At 36.2% G+C, this 27,070-nt stretch overlaps 1 protein-coding gene, 2 long non-coding RNA genes and 3 other non-coding genes across 11 annotated transcripts; 5 read left to right on the top strand and 1 right to left on the bottom strand.

Moving 5' to 3' along the window:
* Window positions 1-1,622: 1,622 nt before the first annotated feature.
* Window positions 1,623-14,718, top strand: LOC137490933 (uncharacterized). 6 transcript variants are annotated; one of them, XR_015483401.2, is made up of 4 exons: window positions 1,623-1,769; window positions 2,805-2,957; window positions 10,990-13,867; window positions 13,921-14,718. XR_015483401.2 is itself a non-coding variant. In XM_087249086.2 (3 exons), the coding sequence occupies exons 2-3, from the start codon at window positions 2,873-2,875 to the stop codon at window positions 12,036-12,038; spliced, it is 1,134 nt and encodes a 377-aa protein (XP_087105212.1). In that variant the 5' UTR covers window positions 1,623-1,769; window positions 2,805-2,872; the 3' UTR covers window positions 12,039-14,718. The 6 variants fall into 6 exon arrangements, 4 of the variants coding, with proteins under 4 accessions (XP_087105212.1, XP_087105211.1, XP_087105210.1 ...); XR_015483400.2 differs by having other exon boundaries at window positions 2,808-2,957; XM_087249086.2 differs by having other exon boundaries at window positions 10,990-14,718.
* On the bottom strand, window positions 8,441-13,042 carry LOC148682140 (uncharacterized). The gene is made up of 2 exons (XR_015943014.1): window positions 11,250-13,042; window positions 8,441-11,166 (listed from the first exon to the last, which is right to left on the bottom strand). It is a non-coding gene; the product is annotated as an uncharacterized LOC148682140 (long non-coding RNA).
* Window positions 14,719-17,837: 3,119 nt separating the features above from the next.
* trnaa-agc (transfer RNA alanine (anticodon AGC)) lies at window positions 17,838-17,910 on the top strand. The gene has a single exon. It is a non-coding gene; the product is annotated as a tRNA-Ala (tRNA).
* Window positions 17,911-20,252: 2,342 nt separating this feature from the next.
* On the top strand, window positions 20,253-20,325 carry trnav-aac (transfer RNA valine (anticodon AAC)). The gene has a single exon. It is a non-coding gene; the product is annotated as a tRNA-Val (tRNA).
* Window positions 20,326-20,430: 105 nt separating this feature from the next.
* Window positions 20,431-20,503, top strand: trnav-uac (transfer RNA valine (anticodon UAC)). Its single transcript has one exon. It is a non-coding gene; the product is annotated as a tRNA-Val (tRNA).
* A 4,132-nt stretch (window positions 20,504-24,635) lies between these two features.
* On the top strand, window positions 24,636-26,058 carry LOC148682141 (uncharacterized). Its single transcript, XR_015942862.1, has 3 exons — window positions 24,636-24,797; window positions 25,156-25,239; window positions 25,712-26,058. It is a non-coding gene; the product is annotated as an uncharacterized LOC148682141 (long non-coding RNA).
* The last annotated feature ends 1,012 nt before the right edge of the window (window positions 26,059-27,070 follow it).

The raw sequence follows: 27,070 nt of genomic DNA on the forward strand, positions 1-27,070 counted from the left end.
TGCATATTTGTGTGCACAACCACAAGTAATAAATAGAGAGAAAAACATCTTTAATACATACCAGGTGAATAAGAGGCTTTTGGGAAAGCTGAGCTGCTTACACATGTTCTGTTCAACTAAAAAACAAAGGAAAGAAAACAAAATTGGCACAGAAACAAGTTACATTTTGATAGTTACAATTTATAAACATAAAGTGTTTACAGTCTTCCAGAAGCCAGTAATAAGCTGCATGTGCTTTAAGATACATAAAGGACTCTAAACTCACACAAAGAACAAGTTCAGTAATAAATAAATGACGAAAACTCTGCTAATAGTTAGCTCATGTCAATATATTGACTGAACTTAACACAAATAAAACCTCAATGTGAAGTTTATAAATTGTTCCTTTCAACGAATGATAATATATCACAGTATAATAGTATACATCTTCTATAACTATTATATAAGTGAATGTAGTTGTGTGTATTGAGACATCGGTATGGATTGAGTTTTCAATGCTCATTTGCATCTTTACACAAAGACTTCAGCCAAGAGACTCTGAGAAACTTCTACAAAAACAACACATAACTCTTGCATTACCTTTTAACCAGGCTTGGGAAAAAAAAATAAAATGTGTTTCAAATCAAAATACCTCAACATACCTGTATCAACATTAACTACAAAATGCAGCAGCCACAATAAAAAAAAAAGCTTCAATTAATAGTCCTATAAAACAACAGCAACAAAACAAATGAAGATGGCTAAAGTCAACTTATTTTCCCAATACAACATTATTTCTCTGTAAAAACTGGTTTGTAAAGCAACTGAACCTCTCATCCTCCACAGTAATGTGTCTCCCAGACCCAGACGTCGGCTCTGCATCAGTTAACCACCAGAGGCCGACAAAGCACTTCATAAGCACTTTATCTCTCGTTCCCATAAAAAGAATCCGGCAACAAATTTGGTTTAGAATAAGTTTTTTCGCGTGCATAATAAATTAAACAAACGCGACATACATGTTTATTGCGTCGGTCGGTCCAGCTTTAAATAGCCTTCATTAATGCATTAAAACTGACCCAAATGCATACAATATATGATTTCAATTCATTATAATATAATTTTATTTTTAATAATGAAAACTTTTTTTCCCTCGGTGTAAACTGCTGTTTGCTTTTTTTATTGTGGCTTTTTCTAAAACATTTTTTTCCCAGTGCAAGTTAAAATCAAGTTCTGTATTTCGGCTGTTTAAGGTCTCCCTTTGCATTGAACTTTGAACTTTTTACATTCAGAGATGTTGTTTATTTTCACACAGCTAAATTACACATCAACTAAAGTTTAAAATGTGATATTGCAGTGGATCACCAATTTAACTATAAAATGCAGCAGCCAAAATAAAAAAGCTTCCATCAAAAGTCAACTTATTTTCCCAATACATCTTTATTTCTCTTTAAAGCTATGGTTCGTATAGCTGCTAAACTTCCCATCCTCTGCAGTAATGTGTTTTGAGTCTTCACTGTTGCCCACTGCTCATTGCATCTTTATACCAGCATTAATGGGGGCCAATTGAGTATTAACCAATCACATGCCAGATCAAGTAGGTCAGCAGGGTTGTATCTATATTCTGCGTTCTTAACAGAAACTTCATTGGCTTATTTAGCTATAAGAGAACAACTTTGGAGGACAAACTACGATTGTTGGTTCCTACATTGAGATTATTACCAACAACAACATACAAAGAAAAACCGACTGATGCCATTTCTCATCCCACTTCTTCATTGAAGACTGGAAAGGTGAGTTGCACATTCTGAATTTACACTCAAATAATATCTGAATGCTGACATTATAAAATGTAAAATCTAAACATGTGCATGCATTGTTCAACAGTGTATTAAGTTTTTCAGTCATTTTTAAAAGCTTTTTTACAACTATTTAGTTATGTGTTTGTTTGTTTTGGTTTGGTTATAAATATTGATTTTATCCTGACAAATGGACTGTAGCCCAAATAAGTTTCAACCTATTACGTATATAAATTTATATAAAAATTTGATGTTTCCCCATTCATTACAAATACAAAACAAAAAGCAGATAAATTATAAAGTGGAAAATGAGGGAGAAATGTATCGATAAGTCATGACTCATATAAGAGTGAGTAGGGGGAAAAAGCTAAACAAAAAAAGACTTTTATTGTGGCATGGTGGTGTGACGTCATAAGGCTGCGCCGCTCCCACACTGTGATTCAACTGGAGAAAGGTTTGTTTTAAAGCTTGTACACAGATGTAAACCAACTGATTAAAATTTCAGTGTGTTCATTTAATGTTAGATGTACCTGCTGTTGACAATATTATTTTAACCCTTTATACAAAGAACTACTATTTTACTCACTGTAAGGTCTATTGTTTGAATAAGATAGGATAAACTTTATTTGTCCCGAGAGGAAATTCTTGTCTTGTGCAAATAAGTGCTACAACGTTGCTGTAAGCAGACAATAAAATAAATCAAACAAACTAAACAATTAAGAACATACCTAAAAAAAGATTGAATAAAGCAACAGTAAAGTGTGTGATAAGTGTTTTAGTGAAGGTTTAATTTATTAAATAGCATAATGTCATTCTATTCGAAGTATACATCAATAAAATTAGAAAAATGGAGTTCTACTTTACATCGGCTGATTTGTGGCTTTTGTTGCTTGCTCAGACTTACATAATTTCTGTTTGTTAATGACTCATATAAAGAAACTGTTGAAGCAAGTGTTGAAATTATCTTGTTTTTGTTCATTGTTTTATTAATTTTAAACAGGACATTTTTATTGTTTTGTTAATTTTAAGCAGGATAAAGTGTCCAAACGCAGAGAAAAACTCCTGCTGAAGCGACTGATCTCCACACTGTTATAAAGATGGCGTTTATTAAAGAGGAGAGTGAAGATGTGAAGATTGAAGAAACATTCACAGTCAAACAGGAAGATCTGCAGGAACAAACAGGTTGGTTTTCATTCTCAAACACCAACTCAGTCATTTGATCCTCATTCAGATATATTTTAATTATAATAATACTAAATTAAATCCATCTTGCAGCCCTGAGTGTGCTGCCTAGTTCTCCTAAATGCACATAAGCAGTCATTGAAAGACAGGAATGAGTTTCTTTCGTCACTTGTTCTTGTGTCTTTTGTCATTATTTCAAGTATTATTAGTCTCCCATTTTCTCTTCCTTCTTAAGGTTATTGCTTTTTCTTGTTCTACTACTGTTTGTAAAGCTTCCTTGAACACTGGCACTATATAAAATAAACAAAAACCATAAATTAAAAACGTTTAACTGAGCTGACGATATTTGACCTTCAGTATTCTCACAGTGTTGCAGTGATAGTGTTAGCTTGGTACTTTCCACTTGCATATGTCCCATTGATCCCAATTCCCCTTTTTTAATTTACTTCATGGGATTAAACTTGTTTCTAGTTGTTACTAGTTCTCACAGATAGTATCTGAATTAGAATTACATCATTATCATAATAACTAATTACCAGCGCTATTGTGTTTAAACAGGGTTTCCACGGAGTCTTAAAATGTCTTAAATTCCAAAATCAAATTTTAGGCCTTAAAAGTCTTAAATTTACTAAAATTGTGTTGTAGGTCTTTAATCTTTTTTAAACAAGTGTTCATTTTCCTTTGTTTATATTGTGTTAACCAGTCTGGCCAAAACCTATACAATCACCAACAATCCATCTCAATAAAACTTTAAACTTTTTTATTCAAAAAGATCATTTTAACTCTATTTCTCATAATGGATTAAGTATTTTCCTTACAATATCATTTGTTTAAACGTGCTCCATGTATTTACTGCTGAGGACATCGACCTGGACAGATTGTTGTGCATAGATTTAATTTGTTATAGTTTTTAAAACATTTGTAAAAAAAATTTTATTTTAAAGAAAGTTTATTTTGGAAAAATGTGTGTGGATACAAGTAGAGCTTGCTTTTTTACACATTTAAAATCTTTTACTAAGAAATATTCAAAATAATAATATAATATTTTTTTTATTATAATATTTTTTTGATAGGACAAATACAAAATCTGGGCCATTTGAAAAATTCTTTAGTCTTTTATGAGTCTAAAATTTCATTCATAATGGTCATAAAAGTCTTAAATTTAACTTGGTGAAACCTGCAGAGACCCTGGTTTAAGGTATGTCAGAAAACATGGATGCCCCAATTTTAAACATGCTGAATGAAATTGACACTAAAATAATTAATCATTATAAAACATTGTACAGTATTCTGAACTATATGATGTGATGGGACGACGTGAGACAAAACAAACAAATAATAGTGGAACAATAATGTTTAGCAATACCAGTGGTGGATTTAGGCATGGGCAATGTGGGCGATCGCTCAGGGTGGGATTTTCCTGGGGGCGGCAAAAAAAAATGTCCCCTAGTGAAAGCATTTAGATACAATTACTTTATGCAAATGTATTCATTAAGAGTGGCAATCTCAAAATAAAGACATTAGGGGCCATTTACATTTGGCATTTTTTGCACGTGCGAGTTTGTTATTCTCAATGTGCAACTGAAACATCGCTTGTGAAAGCAAACTGATGCATGTGTACAGAAAACCAGCAACTCACACATGCTCCTGTGTGAATCCCGGTTGTTTGCATGCACGCCGAAAAAATAAGCGTCGCTCATGCGCCATGAAACTGAATTAACAGCCTTTTGTGCAGAAGTGTCAGCACACAGCGAGTTTTGCATAGTTTATGTAAAGTGTATGTAATTTAACGATGGTGTTACTTTCACTAAGCATGGCTATAAAGCAGAAAGGAGGGATAAAGAGTCAGGGAGGTACACTGTAAAAAATTGCTGTTAAAAAACGGTCAGATTCTACGGTAAAATAATGTTTTTTCACTAAAACAGTAATATTCTGTTAAAAACAGTGCTTTCTGGGTAACATTTTTGTTTTCGAGAAAGTAACCAACTGCAGAAAACTGTGAGCTAACAGAGTTCAGATTCGATGTTTTGAAGTCTGTGTTTGAAATCACGCTTTGTGTCCTTGTTCACTATTCCATACACTAGTTAACTAATATGGTTCACCTGACAGTTTTAATGAACACTAATGAGTGAATTCAGACACTGATGAACACCTGCTGTTAATAATTACAATTACTGAAGAAAAGAAACACAAACAGTGACTTGAGTTACAACATTAAATAAAATCAAATAAAATAAAACACCTTCAGTCTCAGCAGAGGATCATTAAACAACTCTACAAACAACAGCAGACACACTTATTACTGACTGATTTGACTTCCATACTATTCTCATTGAGATCCAACAGGAATTAAGGTGTTTTTTGTGTCACCGTAATGGGGCTGGTTTAGTTGGGCTCTTCACCTTTAAACTTATTAAATCAGACTCTCCAATTACTATAATAAAGAGTTAACAAAGTGCTTGTACTATAGCAATAAAGTTGGGAAGTCAATAAATAGAGAAATCTATTTGTCTGAAATTAGTTCTGATAAATGTTTTGGTATAAATCTGGAAGAAGGGCCACATGCAATAGATTTTATGCTTAATTGCAGGTATTAATTTAATTAATGAGAAGTGGAATCAGAAAAGATACCTCCATAAATACTTAACAGTTAAGAAATAACATACAAAAACAGTTCATCTATGCCAAATACACACTCAGACCTAATGAATCTGACCTTGTATCTCAACAATGGTAACAATTCAAATGTTTCATGCTGCAATGCATGCTGGGAGTGGCACGGTACAAATATCCCAGCATGCATTGCGGTGTAAATAAATTTTGTATGATGGTCTCACAGTTTTCTTTATTTGTTTTTGATTCTGCTGTTGTTTATGTTTAGACTTTCAGTTGCCTGTTTGTGAGTTAAACTGGTAATTTTGTTAGTTGTCACCATTATTGAGGTTCATATGCTGATTATTGATGCCTCTCTGAGTGCAATTTACACCATAGAGCAGTGTTATTGTCCAAGATATTCTTAAAAACTTCCAGAAATCATTGCCATTTATAGACATATAATGTAAAACAAAAGATTTAACATTGAATAGCAGCAGTAAATTTTATTATACTGAATTAGAACAGACTCTGCCATTTAATAGCAACATGAACATCACCAGATCTTATTTAGGTTTTTGGCTGGCTTGCCACAACAAAGGAGCTTTTCAAACAAAGTTCTTAACAATTGCAGCAGCAAATATATATAAATGTTAAAAATGACAGGGCTAAGAGCCCAACTAAAGCAAACTCTGTTCTCCATGATGGTGACGTAAAACTTTCACTTTTTTTTCTCAAGAAGAACTTTAGTAGATGTTATACAAAAATACATGTATTAAGTAATAAGTGTAGCTGGTGATGATGTTTGTAGAGTTGTTTAATCATCCGCTGATCATTTAAATTATTTAATCATTTGTTGTTCTTCAGGTTATTTCATTATAAAGCTGTGACTAAAGTTTTGTATGTTCTGTTCTTGTTTTTTTCCTTCAGTATTTCTTCATTTATTCATTGTTAATCCTCAATTATCATTTAATTAGTCAGTTAATTAATGAATTTACTTCAGCTTTGCTCCATGTTTCTTGAACACTCAGTAGTGTGGACACTTCAATTAAAACTGAAGTATATGCTCTGGGGTTTAAAGGGTTAAAGTTGTGAGAGGTAAAAACACAGTGTAAAATGTATTTTAACAGTAATATACTGTCAATTTAAACTACGGAAGTAGACTGTAAAAAAACAGTAGATTGCTGGCAACCACAGCTGCCAGTAGATTACCGTTAAAACAAGGAAAAAACAGTATTTTACTGTAAAACCTGAAGCTAATTTCTTCTGTGTGTCACCGTTGTGGAGGAGAGTAGAGCCAGTGTATGAGTTAAAGATGAACAATGAACTGCTGATGTTATTCTGCATGTTTCTCTATTTATAGACAGCGGCTGTTTAGTTGCTGATGCAGTCAGAATCTCTCTGGTGATTCCAGATTTACATGTATGTGTGCTGTTGTGAAAAATAAGACATTAGAATTAAAACGAACTTATCTAATTAACTAAAATAAGTTATCATTATGATTATGCTTCTAAGCATATATAGCACATTACTTCATAGACTCATTCAGCTGTTGGCCAATTTGAGGCAGTTGCTTTCAGTGAGCAGAATGAGTTCACTTGAGTATTGTGTAAATCAATGTAGTCCATGTATTTTTACATCAACATACTGTAAAATAACAGTACATTGCTGGCAACTGCAGCTGCCAGTATTTTACTGTTTTTTAACGGGACAATTTTTAACAGTGTAAGACAGGTCTAAAGGTCTAAGACAAAAGATAATTTGGTAACACTTTACAATAATAACTACACACTATAAACCATTTATTATGCATTAGCAAATACTGAATTCATTATTTGTTTAGCATTATCTGTTTAGCATTAACTCTAAATTAATAAGTGTTATTAAACAGTTTTTAACTGCAGCTACATATGCTGTATTCCAGACTTACAACGACATTTATAATTTGCTTAATAATTATACTTTCATACTTTGTTAAGGATTAATTTCCTATTACTAAATTAAGTATGGGGATTGAAGTGCAATGTTCATGATAAGTGGGGGCGGAGGGGGCCAGAATCACGGTGGCAGCAGGTCAGATGACTGTCAGGCCAAGGGGAAATGTCCCTATGTCTCCCTATGGCCAGTTCGCCCTCGAGTTTTACTGTTTTCTATTGTTTATTATTCCTGGTCATTTCTCCAATAATTGTAAGTTCTAAAACAATAGCATAAAAGATCAGGGGCCTCATGTACGAAGACTTGCGTGGAAATCTTACTAAAACATTGCGTACGCACAAAGCTGTAAATGTGCGTACGCAGAAAAAAATTCAGATGTATGAAACACTGGGTACGCCGAATCTCACGCATATTCTTTTGTACATCTGAATGAACGTGAAACTGAGCGCAACATGCACGAGCACAAAACCCCTCCCTGCCTCCTCCCCCGTATGAATATGCTAATGACTATGCTAATGTCAAAACCCAACGAAAAAGCAATGGCAAAAGCAAGCAAAAAGAGAAACTTTGAACAGAATGTGAAATGGAGGTGCTGCTTTCGGAGGTAGACCGGAGAAAAGCGGTGTTATTTGCAAGTTTGTTCTCCGGAATTAACAACAAAAGAAAAAAAATAGAGTGGGAGAGTTTAGCTGATACGGTTAACACAGTTGGGTCTGAACATTGCACTGAGTGCATTTAAAAAAGAAATAGTGTGGTTTATATCTGTAAAATGTTGCAGTACCCTTCGCAGTCTCAGTGGCGCACCTCATAAGAAGCATATGATCATGTACTGACACGTTCGAGCATAAACTCGGCTCGAATCCAGCGTCTGATGAATTCATTCTTCTTTTTTTTCCCCGCTACATATCAGATTTTGCCCACTATTTATCACGAGAAAGACAAGTAGGAATCATCAATAAGTTTGTGCATCATATTTTATTTGCACATTTATTGAATGGAAATGTTTCTGATTCACGCATGCAAATTTATCTTCACATAGTGTCTTTATAGCAATGTGCGTGCAGTAGATAGCTCAGATTACATTGGGAAAACAGGCGACCGCTGCAAATTGTGCTTTAATGTTTAGCTGGTCAACTGTATGGTTTGGAAATCTTACATACCTACTATATGAACCCGTCTCATACAGCTGCCATTGCAAGGATCAGACACTTTGTAGAGAATAATTTAACACAACTGCCTCTAGGAGTCGCCAATGGAAATGAAACAGACACGCACAAAAAATGTGCGTACGCCTGCCAGAAAGCTGCCGTGAACCTGCGCAAATTCCCACGTTCAGTTCATTGTTAGTAAATCCAAACGTGAGCGATTCTGAGCGTGAAACCTGGCGTACGCAAAGTTTTTGTGCGTACGCAGCGTTGATACATGAGGCCCCAGGTCACTGCTATGATATGATTTACAATTTATGTATGTCACTGTTTGTCATTGTGCTCTGTTTATTCTGAGAGCTGAGGCTGAGTATTCGAGAGCTTTTAACTCTTGAAATTATTAACTCCGCGTCATTCTAACACTGGATAAACAGAATCCTGTGTTATCTGTAATCTCCTTTCACACTGTTCATGCTATACCTGATGTTCATTAACAGACGTTTCACAATCACAAGCCCCAGGTTAACATTGTAATTTGTATATTTATGTTGTCAATGTCCATGACTAGACAAACAGCAGGTCACCTTTTTAGATGGCATTTCTTGTCGGGTTAACAATATCTGCAAATTAGGAGAAATACTAGCCTTTTAGAAAGAAGCTATTAATATACCAATACCTAAACCAGGAAAAGATCATTAAACTATTTATCGTCCAATAGCACTTACCAGTTGCCTTTGCAAAACAATGGAATGAATGATTAATGATCGATTGGTGTGGATTTAAAAAAAACCCAGAAGATTAATAAATATCAGTGTGGGTTTAGAAGAGGGAAAAGTACTCTTTGCCATCTTATACGATTAGAATCTTTTGTACGAGATGGTTTTATTAAAAAAAAGAACACATGCAAGCAGTTTTTTTTTTTTTAAATCCGGAAAAGGCCTTTGACACTACCAGGAGGTATGGTATTTTAAAAGATTTACACGAGATGGGTGTTTGAGGAAATTTGCCTAATTTTATTGCAAATTTATTTTATTCAAGAGAGTTTTTCGTGTGCGTATGAAAACTATATTATCTGAATATATGAGCATATATAGCATATATGAGAATCAGGAGTGCCCCAAGAAAGTATACTATCAGTAACACTATTTAGTATTAAAATTAACAATATTGTAAATGTTAATGGGAATAATATATTTTGTAGTTTATATGTAGATGATTTATGTATTTGTTATAAAGGGAAAAATATGTGTACAATCAAGAGACAAATTTAAATATGTATAAATAAAATATATGACTGGTCAGTTTTAAATGGTTTTAATTTTTCTAAATAAAATAACTGTATGCATGCATTTTTGTTTTTTAAGATCTATGCATTTAGATCAGGAGCTTTTTTAGATAGAGAAACTATACAAGTTGTGAAAAAGGTAAAGTTCCTAAGAATGAGTTTTGACAATAAGTAGTGTTTTATTCCTCATATTAAAGTATTAAAGTATTAAAGTAGATGTTTTAAAACAATTAATGTATGAACTTAATCTTAAAAAGGTAAAATAAATAAATAAATTAGGACCTCTGTAATGAAATCCAAGACTTTGTATAATAATTCAAGGCTATTAAAGCCTTAATTTAAGATTATCAAATTTAAGACTTTTTCAATGCTTTTAATTGTACTCTGATTAGGTTTTGCATATAAATACTTGCGCTTGACACATTTGTTTCAGACTGTTATTTGACTATTACATTCTAAATGATGTAAATTCTAGTACATCGTTTTTTTAACTGTACCTTTAGAACCTTATAACAGCACTAAAAGCAGCATCAAAACAGTCTCCTTATAGTCATTCCACCTCTTCACGGAGATTGTCAGACTAATCTGGTGTATTAAAAAACTATTTTGGGTTCTAGAACTGAACAATAATGGTGTTCCTGATGCTGGACATCCACTGGCACTAGATCCTCATCAATTTAAGAGTAAATCTCCCTTCTTTGCCATCCTCTGATGTGTTTAGGTTTTGCCGCAAAATTAAATTTTGCTGTAGAACGCGCAATGCGTACGTAAAGAACCTGACTGATATTCTACCGGAACCATGTCAGCAGAGTTTGTGCATATCCATAAACTATAACTTCTATGTTAAGCGGCTTTGAAACAATTTACATTGTAAAAGCAGTAGATAAATGAAGATTAATTGAACTGAATCTGATTAAATGTGTACACGTTAATGGACCAAACACAATATGATCTGATTTATTTTACACTTAATGTGCATCAAAATTACAGTGTGTGTAGACAATGTTTCCAGTGTCTTTTCACTTTTCATGAGAGTTTTTAAGACTTGATAACAACTAGTGTTTTTTTTTTCCAGACCTAATTGAAGAGAATGAGGACAGTAAAGAGGAACATCATGTCAACATTGAGGAAAAAACTCATTTACAGACTGATGATATTTTGAAAAGGAGAGACAAGAATAGTTTCACCTGCACTCAGTGTGGAAAGAGTTTTGAAAGAAAAGGCAATCTTAAGATTCACATGAGGATCCACACTGGAGAGAAACCATTCACATGCACTCAGTGTGGGAAGAGTTTCAACCAATCATCAAATCTTAATCTACACATGAGAATCCACACTGGAGAGAAACCATTCACATGCCCTCAGTGTGGGAAGAGTTTCAACGCCTTATCACACCTTAATCAACACATGATGATTCACACTAGAAAGAAACCATTCAAATGCACTCAATGTGGGAAAAGTTTTAACCGCTCATCAGACCTTCATCAACATATGAGGATCCACACTGGAGAGAAACCATTCACATGCAACCAGTGTGAGAAGAGTTTTAACTGCTCATCAAACCTTTATAAACACATGAAAATCCACACTGGAGAGAAACCATTCACATGCAACCAGTGTGGGAAGAGTTTTAACTTTTCATCAAACCTTCATCGACACATGAGGATCCACACTGGAGAGAAACCATTCACATGCACTCAGTGTGGGAAGAGTTTTAACATTTCATCAAACTTTCATCAACACATGAGGATCCACACTGGAGAGAAACCATTCACATGCAACCAGTGTGGGAAGAGTTTTAACTGCTTATCACACCTTAATCAACACATGATAATCCACACTAGAAATAAACCATTCAAATGCACTCAATGTGGAAAAAGTTTTAGCCGCTCATCAGACCTTTATAAACACATGAGAATCCACACTGGAGAGAAACCATTCACATGCAGTCAGTGTGGGAAGTGTTTTAACTTTTCTTCAAACCTTAATCGACACATGAGGATACACACTGGAGAGAAATCATTCACATGCACTCAGCGTGGGAAGAGTTTCAGCCAATCATCACACCTTAATCAACACATCATGAGCCACACTGAAGAGAAACCATTTAATCATTTTGTCTAATCATCTTGTTTAATCCCACCCCTTTTGGCAGTGGCGTACAACAGAATTTCGCATACTCAATAGTGATGGGAAGTTCGGATCATTTTTCTGACTCGGATCTTTGAGTCTCGTTCATCGAGATGAACAAATCTTTTCTCAAGTCATTTTGTTCATTTGGTTCAATTTGCCAAAATATTATTAAAATGTTACGAACTGCTTCAAAAACACATCTACAACTAGCCCAGAAGGTTCATCACACAACAAATAAGTCATAAATAGATTATAAGAAGAAGAAAATAATAATTCAATGTTTACCTGCTCTTTTGTCTATAGGTATTGTTGTCTGTTTGCTCAGCTCACCTCTTCATGTCTTCAAATGTCAGTGGTGCGTTCACGTTACAATGACAGTCACATATAATCTTAACCAATGTAAACAGTCTGAGCCAATAGGAGCCATGATAATTATTTTACCTTTCGAGTCTTCTGGTTCTTGAGTCGTTCGTTCATCATGTGACAGAATAACTCAAACCAGAGGACTCGAGAGTTGAATAAATCAATTCTTTTTTTTTTTTTGGCTCTAAACGCATATGATTGGCCGGTGATGAACGAATGACTCAAACCCGAGGACTCGAGAGGTGAACAGATCAATTCTTTTTCTGGCTCTAAATGCATATGATTGGCATATAAATGCATATGTTAGGCTGTAGTCTTTCATGTGGTGAACGAACGACTCGATAGAGGACTCGAAAAATGAACTAATCTTGTCTCGCACTACACATCGTGCACATGAGCGAATTAATGAATCTTTTAGTTAATCCGAGTCATTCATTCATTTTGTCACATAACATGAAAGAAAGCATAAGAGATGAGTTATTTAATAAATCAAATAATCTTTGTGAATAGTTTTGTAACATGATGCTGCCAGCATTAGACACTTAAACACTGTTTATGTGTTGTTTATTGTTTTATTATTATTATTTTACCAGAAAAGCTTTTATAACAAATCAGATTACTTTATAAATCACAACAATAAAATAAGCAAAAGAAAAACAAAATAGTGCACATCAAGCTAGGCTTTTTAATAAATAAAAACAAGTAAGCTTTAAATTAAATAACACGTTTGTGCCATTAAAGCTTTATATCAAATGTGACAACTCTTCCCAGTAGATGTTTTTATAAAACAGCAATTTAAGTGAAAGATATTATAAATAAAAAACAAAAGCCACAGAGCATAATGAGCTTAACAACTTGACTTGAGAATACAACAGTGCATTTTTAAAAAAATAAAATAAAATTAAATAAGCTTTAAAACAATACTGTGTGGCTTTACTTGTTGGACTTGGCTTAAGGTTTGTTAGCATTTAATAACACAAGCTCTGAACCTTTAATAGGCTGAGTCTGTTTCTTCTTGTGTCATTAGTTGTTGGTCGCAGGATAAAAGATGCTAAATGAGTAAATGCAAATGCAAACTTTATACAAATATTAGACCAATATATAAAGTCTGCATAGAAAAACTTTATTAAACAAAAAAGGGGGTATAAATGAACAAATTACAAATCACTTGTAATTGTAGAATTTATTAATTTATAACCTAGCTTAGTGTTTGTTTTCTGATAGCAAGCCAGCAAATAGACAAATCAATATATATATATATATATATATATATATATATATATATATATATATATATATATATATATATATACTAGATATAAACCACATATCCAGTAGAAAAAAAGTAACAATAACTTAGTGACAATAGGACAGAACTTTTTTATTTGTTAGAAAATGCTTTTTAGGTACACATTGTTTGATGATTTTATAAAAAGTTTAAAATATCATCATATGATGCAACAAAAATTCAGTTTTACATAAATATTATTGACTGAGGTTCTCGTTGCAGTGTACAGTGAAACTACAGTTTAAGATCAGATATGCACATAATAATGTAAGGATGGCTATATCTCTCCATAATATTAAAATCTGCAAACTGTTACGGAACTCCACACGAGACAAGACCGTGAGAATGGTCAGTCACTAAAACAATAAACTTTCTAATTTGAGAAGAAGATCAGCTAGAAAACCAGTTGTTCAGGTTGTCTCGATCATGCATCCTGAGCCCCCTTCTTTGCCCTGGACTTTACCTTCTCCACCAGAGCAGCTCACTCACATTTCACACCGAATCTTTAAGTTTTAATATGGTGTATCTTGTGGCTTTATATTCATGCTTGGTGTGATTTTAAATGTCTCTGTGTGATTGGTAAAGTGGTCTTAATTTCACTGTAATATTTTACAATCTCCTTTATATCAGTTAATTTGGGTTTTGACTTTGAAAAGATCTTTGCCAGATGCTCCACTCCAGGCAAAATGGTCTTCGCATCAACTCATGACCAGGCAAGAGTCTTGGTGAAGCTTTTATTGTCTTGAATTTATGATGATTTGAGTATTTAGGCAAAGGGTGCAGAAGTGTCCGTGGGATCCTGTAGACAGGATACCCCATTGCAGGTTGTGAGTCTTTGAGCTCTGCATCAGGACTTATATGCTGCAATGTATTTCTACATGTTCAGGTATTCCTCTTTAACTCTTCAATGTATATTTGAGTAATTGATGTTGTACAATCTTGATTGGCTTATTTTGTTTAATTATGTGAACTGCAATGGAAAATCTTTTCCTGACAAATAAATGTAAAATTCTTGTTTAACTCTAATATCTCCTGAAATCATTTAAATGTAGTAGATTGTTTAGGCTGATGTTTCCGCAGCCTACAACCAGGATTAGTCATCTATTTAGGCACAATGGATGGAGCATGGGCACAGCATTGGAGACCTGTTGATTTCTGACAATCACTGATGATATAATCTAGGGGCTAAATCAAACTTTCTTTAAGTATGTGCAAGCATGGGGCGGCCTATTGTTACTTAAAGGAAATTAGCATATCTGCTAAGAATCGGAACTGGAGAAGATGTGTCCGTTTGCAGATGAAACTGCCCAGCCATACTGACTCTAAGCGACTTTGAGTAAACGATGAAACATTAATTGAATATAAGGATTTATAAGGGTAATCAATCTAAATTAGACCTAATCACAACCTATAAGGTAATCAGCTTGAATTAGATGAATCTAAATCTAAAATTATTATAAATTGGAGTCAGATTAAAATTCAGAGCTAAAAACAAATTAAAATAAATTTTAACGAACAAAAATATTTCTTTTCACATGTGCTAAAAGGTTTACACGCATTTAGCCTTCACCCATGCTGTTAGTTCCATCATGGGACTAATAGAAGGACTCTTACATGTGTGTGTATTTATATAGTTTATAACCATAATAGTTCTACAGTTTCTTCTATTTCACTTGTTGATTTCTATTTTATTTAAATAGTGTATTTATTTTGTTAAAAAGCCCATATTATGGGTTTTTGAAAATGCCCTTCCATGTAGTGTGTAACACAGCTCTAAGTGAAGTGAAATATCCAGCTAAGGCTTAAATCTGTAAGTGTACACTGTTTAAAACTGTTGATTCATCTATAAAAGAGTCGACTCATAGTTCTTCAAATGAGTCGTCTTGATAACGGGTCATTAGGTGTTTTGTGATGTTGTATCTACGAAACACAAGTAGTTGTGTGCGCAAACCTGGGAGATTTGAAACCTGCGGCCTCACCCACTAACACAGAAAAAAGCCACACACACACACACACACACGCGCCAGTCGAATGTGACGTCACACTGTGCAGATGGATATTATTGAGTCTCCATCCAAAGATGAAACCTCAGCATTAGCTCAGCCTTGAGCAGTTTGAGTGCTTCTGGAAACTTCATGCTTTAGACTGGGTGTATATTACATGCTTAATATTCAATTTTTAGACTGTGTGTGTGTGTGTGTGTGTGTGTGTGTGTGTGTGTGTGTGTGTGTAGGCCTATTATTATTTAAAATAAAATTAATTTAAAAATAAAAATGATTATATTATGTACAAAATATTATTCTTTATAATTATATCCAGTTCCCCTAAAACTTTGCTTAAATACCATATACATTTATTAAATAAATAAAACCAAAAACTAAATAACTGTTTGGCCTGACAAGTTTTCAGGACATATCAAATTTCAGCACAACACTAACTAATTAGTCTCACTCACACACACACACACACACACTTGTACACACTCTCACTAACACACTCACTCTTGTACATGCTCTCTCTCTCACACACACCTACATTCTATCTCAATTCAATTCAGAAATACTTTTTTAGCATGACTGTAAATGATACAATGTTGCCAACACAAACACATCGACATCTCACAGACACATGTACATGCTCTCACTCACAAAGATAAGCCCTCCCTCTCACACACACACACACACACACACACTTCTACATGCTTTCTCATAAACATGTACTGGCTCTCTCTCTTACACACACTACTACATGCTGTCTTTCACTCACACACACACAAACAAATGTGCATTTGATACTTATTTATATAATTTTATGTGCTCATTAGGCTTACGATAGGTGGTTGCATTGTAATTATTTGGTCATAAAGGTATTAATTGTTTTAAATAGTTTTTTTTAGCTAATAATGTTTGTGATGTCATACATGCTACAAAAGGCTTTTGAAGCTGACAAGACGTGGAGCAACCATGACCAGAGCGTTCCAGAGAAAAGGTGTCTCTCAAAATGCAGTGGCCCAGCTCGCTGCAATTGCAGAGCTGTACTTTGCGAACAGGGAGCAATTTAACAGAATCAGCTTCACACCAGGAAAATGAACAGAGTTCGCTCAAAAGTGTAGAGACCTCATTTTTGGAGATTTTTGCATAAAGGTTGTATCAATGAAAAGGAAGGGTTCTTTTGTATGTTTCTTTGTTCAATAATGCTCCGGTTTACTGTTGGTAAAATGTAGAAGCAAAAACCTACAGCACAATAAGCTTAGCCTATAATGACAAAAAAAAAAAAATATTGAAATCAAATGCAAAAACCTTTAAATTCCGATTAAATTCATTAATTTTCTTTTCAGCTTAGTCCCTTTATTAGTCTGGAGTTGCTACAATGGAATAACCCAAGAGCTTATCCAGCACCATCCATGTTTTACACAACAGATGCCCTTCCAGCTGCAATGCATCACTGGGAAACATCCAAACACACACATATATATATATTTGAGCCTACTCAATTTACCTGTACCACATGTCTTTGGATTTGTGGAGGAAACTAGAGCACCCAGAGGACACCCACACAAACACAGGGAGAACATGCAAACTCCACACAGAAATGCCACCTGACCTAGCTGAGGCTCAAGCCAACGACTTTCTCACTGTGAGGCGAACGTTCCACCCTCAGCGCCACCACATTGTTATTCTAAAATTAGTTTTTTTTCAGCCTACTGTTTGAAAGATAATGAAAAAATATTTGCCACAAAAATAGTTAAATTGCAGAGCTGAGACTTAAAATATATATATATACATTTTAGAAAAAAATGTATATGGTGGCTGCATGGTGGTGCAGTGGGTAGCATTTTCGCCTCACAGCAAGAAGGTCACTAGTTCGAGCCTAAGCTGGGTCAGTTGGTGTTTCTGTGTGGAGTTTGCATGTTCTCCCCATGTTCGTGTGGGTTTCCTCTGGGTGCTCTGGTTTCCCTGACAAATCCAAAAACATGTGATCAAGGACCTGTACAGCTGTGTCGGGCCCGGATTGTAAATTGGCCCTAATACCTGCAGGGAGCTTGTCACACTGAGTTGGCTTTGTCCGCTTGATTGACAAACGCGTACACCTTGTTTTATCCCTGCAGGCCTAACTTCGCTGGTGAGGGCGCCTGTGGGGTTTCTGTAGTGTAGTGGTCATCATGTTTGCCTAGCATGCGAAGGGTCATTGGTTCGAAACCGAGCAGAAACAGTGCTCTTGTTTTGTGCATCTGCCAGCAATGATCGTCAACAGGCACCCAATCAAAAATAGTTATCTGCTTGATTTGCCTGAAGGTTTCCGTAGTGTAGTGGTTATCACGTTCGCCTCACACGCGAAAGGTTCCCAGTTCTAAACTGGGCGTAAACAACCTCAGGCTTTTATGACAATTGTCATATCAGGCTTCTGTTGAGTACTGACGTTCACTGAAAACATTCTTTCTGCAGAGCGGTGTGAGGCTAGAAGTTTGAATTCAACTCAGTGTTTACCTCCCCTTTACGAAAAAGGGCTATTTATTCCAAGTAATTTGTTTGTGCTCAGAGAATTTAGTGCTGGAGTAGGAGTTTCGTTTTCTTTAGAGAGAGGGATATTCACCGGGGTTCGGGTGTACTCTGAAGAGATGGGTGTTAGCTGTCGTTTGAAGGACACCAGTGTATCCGTAATCCGAGTGGGAATGGGAAGGTGATTCCACCAGCGTAGAACATTGAATGAAAACATTGTGGAAAGTGACTATCCATCTCTCTGCGCTGGCACCACAACACAGTGCTCTCACCCTAACCGGAGGCTCCTGTGGTTATCACGATGGCTTTACAAGCGGTGGGTCTCCTGTTAGACACTGGGCGGAAACATTCAGATTTGCTTTTACGCACATTCTCTATTGGCTCTCTGCTTACTGGATGATCCACGATACAAGGGCATGGATCTGTCAAATGTCATGACTTGACGTTGTACGAGGATTTGACGAAAAAAATGCCCTGCAAACCTTAAAAAGCAACACCATCCCAGGACAATTCTTTTGATCCCCTTTCAGTGCACTTGCATTAAAGCCCGCGTGATGCGGCACTTTGTCAGTGTTACTGTATCATTCGGACATGGGGGCAGAGAGTTAAAGAATTCAGCCTGAGTGCACTGCCACAGGTTCAGTTTGTCAGAAGTGGGATTCGAACCCACGCCTCCAGGGGAAACTGCAACCTGAACGCAGCGCCTTAGACCGCTCGGCCATCCTGACATGCAAGCTTGGCAGGAGCTGTCTCCTGGGAGCCACACCACAGTACCGTGACATGGAATCTGGTGCTTCACAGCTTGCCCAGCTCCGGCTGTCCAGCTCATTGGCGCTGCAGGCAGCTAATCTGTGTTCGCCTCCTGGGGCTGCGCCTAGTTTCAATAGCCAACACTTGACAGCTGTCATTGCTTACAGCCACACCACCCTGAGGGGGCTATAGAGCAAACAGGAAGTGAGTTGGCAGCAGTAAGGAGAGAAAGGCTCTCCCCATTTTGTTTGTCTACCTTTTTGTTTATTGACCTTGAGTGTTTTTGTTTGTTTTCTTTTTGTCTTTAAAAACCACCTAACAGCAGCATTTTGCTGACTGAAGGGTGGTTATGTAGTGTGTTTTATTTTTAATCATGGACAGATTCCCCGGCAACGACATGGAAATGCAGGGACTTGCAAGAAAGGATAAAGAAAATGGGCTGGATAATAGACGAAGAGATAAAGAAAATGGACTTGACAACAGACAAAGAGATAAATAAAATGAAGAGCCCGGCCAACGAAGAGGTGAGAAAGGTAAGGATAAGCAAGAGGTACAAAGAAGAGTATGCACAAAGGAAGCAACAGTAACTGTAGAAGTAGAAAATGTAAAAGATGCAAGAAGATTTAATATAACCAAAGCAGTCACGGAGTTGATTGGAGAAGGAAGAATTCTGGCGGTGAGACCCAAACAAACAAAGGGAGTATGAAGTAACAACGGAGACTGAAGATGACACCGAAATTTTAATAGACAATGGATTGACAATTAAAGGAGTGAAATCTGAAGTACGGAGGTTACAAAACAGAGACTATGTTGTTTCGTTCAAGCATCTGCCTGTTTACCTAGCAGATGAAGAAATTTTAAGCAAGCTAGAGAGATGGGGAGTTTTCCCCATATCTAAAATTAAAAGAAGATTGTATCCTGGCACAAACATAGAAGATGGAACAAGGTTTGTAAAAAACTGATTTCCGGAAGAGATGGTCTCCTTACCATACAGTACCAAAATTGAGACGGCGGAAGGGCCACAGCACTTTAGAGTCATGCACACCAATCAGGTAAAAACCTGTCGACTATGCATGAGCTCAGAAAATGTGATGAAGGAACCCCCAGAATTCAGGTGCTTCAAATGTGACGAAAGGGGACATTTCGCAAGGACCTGTACAGCTGTGTCGGGCCCGGATTGTAAATTGGCCCTAATACCTGCAAGGAGCTTGTCACGCTGAGTTGGCTTTGTCTGCTCGATTGACCAGCGCGTACGCCTTGTTTTATCCTTGCATGCCTAACTTCGCTGGTGGAAGCTCTTGTGGGGTTTCTGTAGTGTAGTGGTTATCACGTTCGCCTAACACGCGAAAGGTCCTCGGTTCGAAACCGAGCAGAAACAGTGCTCTTCTTTTGGCGAGAAAATAATAGCATCCACTGCCGCACCAGCAATGATCGTCGACAGGCACCCAATCAAAATGGGGTTATCTGCTTGATTTGCCTGAAGGTTTCCGTAGTGTAGTGGTTATCACGTTCGCCTTACACGCGAAAGGTCCCCAGTTCGAAACTGGGCGGAAACAACCTCTGGCTTTTATGACAATTGTCAAATCAGGCTTCTGTTGAGTACTGACGTTCACTGAAAACATTCTTTCTGCACAGCGGTGTGAGGCTAGAAGTTTGAATTCAGCACAGTGTTTACCGCCCCTCGCGGTGTCGCAAACTTGCGTAGAATCTGATTTCTTTTAGCTTTGTGTTGTGCATGAGCAGGTGGCCAGTGCGTTTGCTGGCCCTTCACGGTGCAGACCGTACAAGACAGCTCTTTAAAAAAAGACTATAAATACTTGAAGCAGCACTGGCCTATTGGTTTCCGTAGTGTAGTGTTTATCATGTTTGCATTACACGCTAAAGGTCTCCTGTTCGAAACTGGGCGGAAGCATACAATTAGCAGACACTTTTGTCCAAAGCGACATACAATAGTGGAGGTATTCAACAAGACGAGGCAATGCATATGAAAAAGGGCTATTTATTCCAAGTAATTTGTTTGTGCTCAGAGAATTTAGTGCTGGAGTAGGAGTTTCGTTTTCTTTAGAGAGAGGGATATTCACCGGGGTTCGGGTGTACTCTGAAGAGATGGGTGTTAGCTGGCGTTTGAAGGACACTAGTGTATCCGTAATCCGAGTGGGAATGGGAAGGTGATTCCACCAGCGTAGAACATTGAATGAAAACATTGTGGAAAGTGACTTTCCGTCTCTCTGCGCTTGCACCACAAGACAGTGCTCTCACCCTAACCGGAGGCTCCTGTGTTTATCACGATGGCTTTACAAGCGGAGGGTCTCCTGTTAGAAACTGGGCGGAAACATTCAGATTTGCTTTTACGCACATTCTCAATTGGCTCTCTGCTCACTGGATAATCCACGATACAAGGGCATGGATCTGTCAAATGTCATGACTTGACGTTGTACGAGGATTTGACGAAAAAAATGCCCTGCAAACCTTAAAAAGCAATGCCATCCCAGGACAACTCTTTTGATCCCCTTTCAGTGCACTTACATTAAAGCCCGCGTGATGCGGCACTTTGTCAGTGTTACTGTATCATTCGGACATGGGGGCAGAGAGTTAAAGACTTCAGCCTGAGCGCACTGCCCAGGCTTGGTTTGTCAGAAGTGGGATTCGAACCCACACCTCCAGGGGAGACTGCGACCTGAACGCCAGCTGCCGAAGGATAGTCCGACAATATTTCACAAATGTTGAAGATGAGAGCCAATCGGAGCGATTCGCTCCAACATTGTAGCCAATCACGTTGCAGCGCTTCAACATTTGCAGCCAATCGCGGACCGGAATTCTCAACATTTTCAACATTTGACCAATCAGAGTCGAGACAATGTTGAAGCCGGGGGGGAGGAACCGTTCCAAGAATCACCGCTAGGTGTGCAGTCAAACAGGTTAGTCAGATGTCAATCAATTTTCCGAACTGAGCCGAAGGTACACGAAGGAATGACGCGGTCCTCTGGAGGCGGGTCAGAGGTCAAAAAAGTTCATTGACCATCAGTGATATTCAACGAACACCATCATTCGACAGAGCACAGCATCGTTTTGCTTACAGTAAAGGATTTTTTCCGATAGTGATTTCTTAAAAAAGGTAGGAAAAACTACACAATTGCACGAATTAATGTTTTAGTGTGTTGTATTTCAAATTTGGATACTTTAATTCAAAACCGTTTAATTTATAGGAGAAAAATGTCTGGAAAATCTCATGAAGCCATGTCAGACGCTGACTGAATTTCACGTCTGAAAAAGTTTGCCAGCACAGGAGTTTGGCCATCAAATGAGGGAAACAGGCCAGCTCCTCGACAAAAAAAGTGGCATGAGATTTATCAAAGGGTGTGTATTTCGTTTACATGATATAACGTTTGCTGAAATTTGCTTAACAGAGTAACGTTAACTTGTTAGGCTTCAGTACATTCAGTACAGTATCTGTGTAAAACATGTCATACTAGTTTTTAAATATTAAAGTGTTTTAAATTGCATGTATTTTGAGATATACGTCGAATAATTTAGTAAGTTTGACCGTTTATGAGAGAGATCTGAAAAGGTGGGGGAAGGGATTATGAGTACAGTATACAGCATGTGGTTTTAAGGCCTGAAATGTTCCTGTCCAGTTCCCCTTATTCTTCTTTTCGTTTTTGGAGGTACAAACTGTACGATTACATATTAGACAAATATTAAACACATTCTAGAAACAGTGGTAAATTAATTTACAGAGCTATTGTGTGCTTTATTAAGGGAGTCATTGAGTAAAAATTCTTATTTAGTTATATAAGTTTTTTGTATTGTATAAAATTATTTAATATATCTTTCATGATTTTTTCAGATTAAGAAATGCCCATTGCAATCTCGTGGGCAGAGGACTTTGCTTGGAGGTGTGCTGAAATGCACATGTGGTTTTCACACTCAAAAGGTACATTTTTGAGTCAATATGTGTTTATTTTTATTTACTAGAATGCCTTTCCTTTTTTATGATTATATGTATTTTTGTGATTATTTTCAGCATAGTACCGCTTCTGCTGCTCCAGCACAAACGGTGCAACAACCTGCCCCTACTGTACCTGCTCAGGAGGTGATGGAGACGAGACAACTTGAGGCCCAGCCCCAGCCCCCGTCTACTCCATCAGTGGCATCAAAGATTTCACCGCAATTGTCAATGGTAATTTTTTAAAAATCAAAAGAAATGACAATTTCAGTGTTTCAAGTGTTCAAGGTGTTCAAAGTTCAAACATAGGAGAGAAAAGAACAAAAAGCAATAAAAAAGTTGAGGTGTTGCTAGAGCCCTGCTTCTTTTCACACCTCTTGCACAGTGGGGGGTAGCAGACACTTGCTGATTGGTCGGTTTGAGTTTCTGTGATTGGATTAAATTACATGGTCAGGTCATGGTCAGGGTCACAGTTTTTAAAGCTACATTTTAACCTCTTGTCTTCAGATAATGATACATAATAAACACTAATAGTAAATACTTTGTTTTGATTTTAAGTGTAAGCTAAAATTTGTACTTTTTCTAAACAACGAGTCTGAGGTATTATCTTGAAAAAGTACTTATTTAAAAATATATATATATTTTTTTTTTGCTAACACAGGTATGATATTTTTTCTTCTGGGAGAAAGTCTTATTTGTTTTATTTCGAATACATTTTTCAAGGTCAATATTATGAGCCTCTTTAAGCTTTTTTTTTTTTTTTTTTTGGCATAGTCTACAAAACAAACCATCGTTATACAATAACTTGCCTAATTACCCTAACCTGCCTATTTAACCTAATTTACCTAGTTAAACCTTCAAATGTCACTTTAAGTGGTATAAAAGTGTCTTGAAGAATATCTAGTCAAATATTATTTACTGTCATCAGGGCAAAGATAAAATAAATCAGTTCTTAGGAATGAGTTATTAAAACTTTGATGTTTAAAAAAATGTGCTGAACAAATCTCTCCATTAAACAGAAATTGGTGGAAAAAAATAAAAAAGTGGGCTAAAAAATCAGACTTCAACTGTATATAACACATAGTGATGTTGTACTATACAATGTATGTTTTTGTTGAAATGCATGATGTAATAATAGTACAATAATACTGTATATAACATAATGCAATACTTTATTCCTTTGGTAGTAAAAAAAAATATTTGTTTGCATATTGCTCCTTGATCCAAATGTGTCACATTTATTTTCAATGAACCAGTTGTCTAATTAAATCTATTCTAACTTATATCTTATTTCTACCTGTAAAAGTAGCAGAGGGTGGTAGTAAAAAACAGCTTGAACTCGAAACACTGTAGAGAAATCAAACTGATTGTATAACTGACATATAGAAAGATAGTTTCTAATTGCTTGAAATTTAATGTGATATACACTAATGTTCAAAAAAAATTATTATTGTTAAAATATAAAAGCTTAATATTACTCATATTTTGCAAGAATTCTATTGTGTTTGATTTGCTCATAAATTAAGTAGATTTTATTTGATTTGAATTGTTTGAATAAATTATTCTTTATTTATTTAATTTGCCTATATTATTATTTCACATTATTCCAGTTTTTACTAAATATTTGATCAAATAAATGTAGCCTTGATAAACATAATTAAAACATAAAAAAATACATTGAGCAGATCGCAAACCTTTGAACAGTAGTGTACATTTTGCCATTGTGAACACAGTGTTTTTAATGAAATGCTTTTTGTCTTGCCCTTTTTGAGTTCACCAAACCAAGATTTTCCGGATCCCACATTGCTGCAGCAAAGCCAAATCTTAGTGTGGCTAGAAGACCATCACAGGTTGACGTTCAGCCCAGTTCAGCAGTGTGTAGTGCTTCTACACCAAGCACGGCTGTAAGTATTGTCATAATCCACATAGCTTTCTGAGAGAATTTGGTATAAGCATTTGTTTTACGTAAATTCGTATTTTTATTAAGTACAGTCACATTAAATCTCAATAAAACATCTCTGTAGTATTCTTTTAGTGCATAAAAACATATATATTAAAAATAAGCACCATTCTTTAAACTTTTTGTTCTGCATAGAAGCGCTGTGACAAAATTTTACAGTTTAGCAGCAATCATTCATTCCCAATGTATTTTATACATTAATGCTCAAATAAAGTAATGGTTGCCAAAAATTCTGATTAGTTAATGTTACTTATAGATATATATTTATAAAATGCACTTTGTTATACTGCTTGTTTGTACAGACACAGGACCTTCAAGTTTCTGCCCCCGTCCTCACATCCACTACGGCAGTGACCAGTTCCACAGAGCCGTCCGGCATTGTCTCAGTAAGTAATTTCATATTTTCTGTCCAAAAAAAGGTAATTTGGTTTGCATATTTGCTGCCCCAGCTGAATTCACACAAAGTGGTTTTAAGACCAGCCAATTAAATTGACTTGATGTTAATTAACTAAGCTTGATATATGTATAAATGTTAACAAAATAAAGAGAGGAAAAAATAAAGCAAAGAATCACAAAAATTACGCCTTCTGTTGTTGATATTTTATGTTCACAGTAGTAAAAGAAAAGAAAATGGATGGAAAAGAAGTAGAAAGGAAAAAGAGAAATAACTATATTGGAAAATACTTTTACTTCTTTAAAGAAAATGTCTTCTTTAAAGAAACAATCACTTAAAGAAACAATCACTTAAAATCAAAGGTATTTAGATTATAATCATGATATCATGTGAGGGTACTCACTCAAATATGTAAGGTGCATTTACATTACCAGACTAAAGGTTTTATCTATTTTCCTTCACAGACTGCACCTTCTGGGTCATTGTTGCAAGCTCCATCAGCTGTTCCACTTCCGCGCCTTTGGGCTGAAACCTTGCCACCAGAGGACCACAAGTGGATTGCCAGCAGGCTTTTTAAAATGGGGTCCAAAGGAAAGCCAGAGCTTCGAGACAACCTCCAGCTCTGGTATTACCCTCCACAGCCTGCACTTACATACAATCAGGATCCAGCTCCAGACAGATTTTTCTGTCATTCACTTTTGCTGTGGATGCCATACAAGCTGTGGAGGGTCAAAGTCCTTTGCCCTAATCCTGCATGTGGACAGCATCAGCTGACAGGTTGTTATGTATTTGTGTTTTTTATGCTCTGTTTTCTCTGTGTTTTTTCCCTCTCTCTCTCTCTCTCTGTTCTCCCGTATCTGCTCTCATGTATTCTCAGGTTCTGTTCATCTGTCCGTTCAGCTGTCAGTCATTCCTCCCCGGTTACGTCACTCTTACGTCACATCCAATGAGCAAAGACCACCCGTGTTAAAAGCGCGCGCCAGACCACTCGCTCTTTCTTGCTTTCTTGCTTGCATTTTTCTCTTTCGCTGTTTTGTCGCTTGTTTGTATTTACCGCGTGCGTTTTGAAATAACCCCGTCTAACTGTGTTTTGTTGTTGCTTGTTTCTGTGTGCACGTTATCCGTCCGTTATTCGTACATTGTTCTTAGTTTATCGTTGTTTACGAGGCTTGGACGAAGCGGACAGGTAAGAAGGTTGTGACGGTGGTTGTTTGTAATAAATAAATCTTATATACAGTTTATAATAAGAAAAAAAAAAAAATTCAAATCTCAAAAACTGAACTCCGCGGGATTCGAACACGGGACCTCCTGCACCCCAGCCGAATGCTCAACCGCTGGTCCACGTGGGTACTGCACTAGCTGGCTTTCACACGTCCCTTAATCCCACTGCCAGCGGACCTCAAACAAAACAAAAATAAACAAAAATAGTTACCAGAATTAATAAATCTTTGGGCGCCAGACAAGATTAACTTGCCAAAAATTAAATTAAAACCCTGGATAGCCGCGGCAAACACTCAACCACCATACACACAAAGAGAAGAAAATAAAGATAACCCAACACACACTTTAAATTAAATTAACTGGTATATTTTTAACAAGCAGTACAACAAAAAGGTTTTCTAAATCAAAATATATACTTTTAATCACTGTTCAGTCATAGATCATAGTCAAAATTAGCACTTCTTAGGTAACAACAGGAAACATCAAACAAACAATTCAAACACTTCAATAATAATGTTTAGATAACCCAAAAGAAAACAAACAAACAAACAAACAAACAATAATAATGTGTGGCTGATCGACTGGAAACAAGAGAGGGGAAA

This window comes from Danio rerio, chromosome 4 (assembly GCF_052040795.2).
Source record: "Danio rerio strain M-AB ecotype USA chromosome 4, GRCz13ab, whole genome shotgun sequence".
In the NCBI taxonomy this organism is placed as follows: Eukaryota; Metazoa; Chordata; class Actinopteri; order Cypriniformes; family Danionidae; genus Danio; species Danio rerio.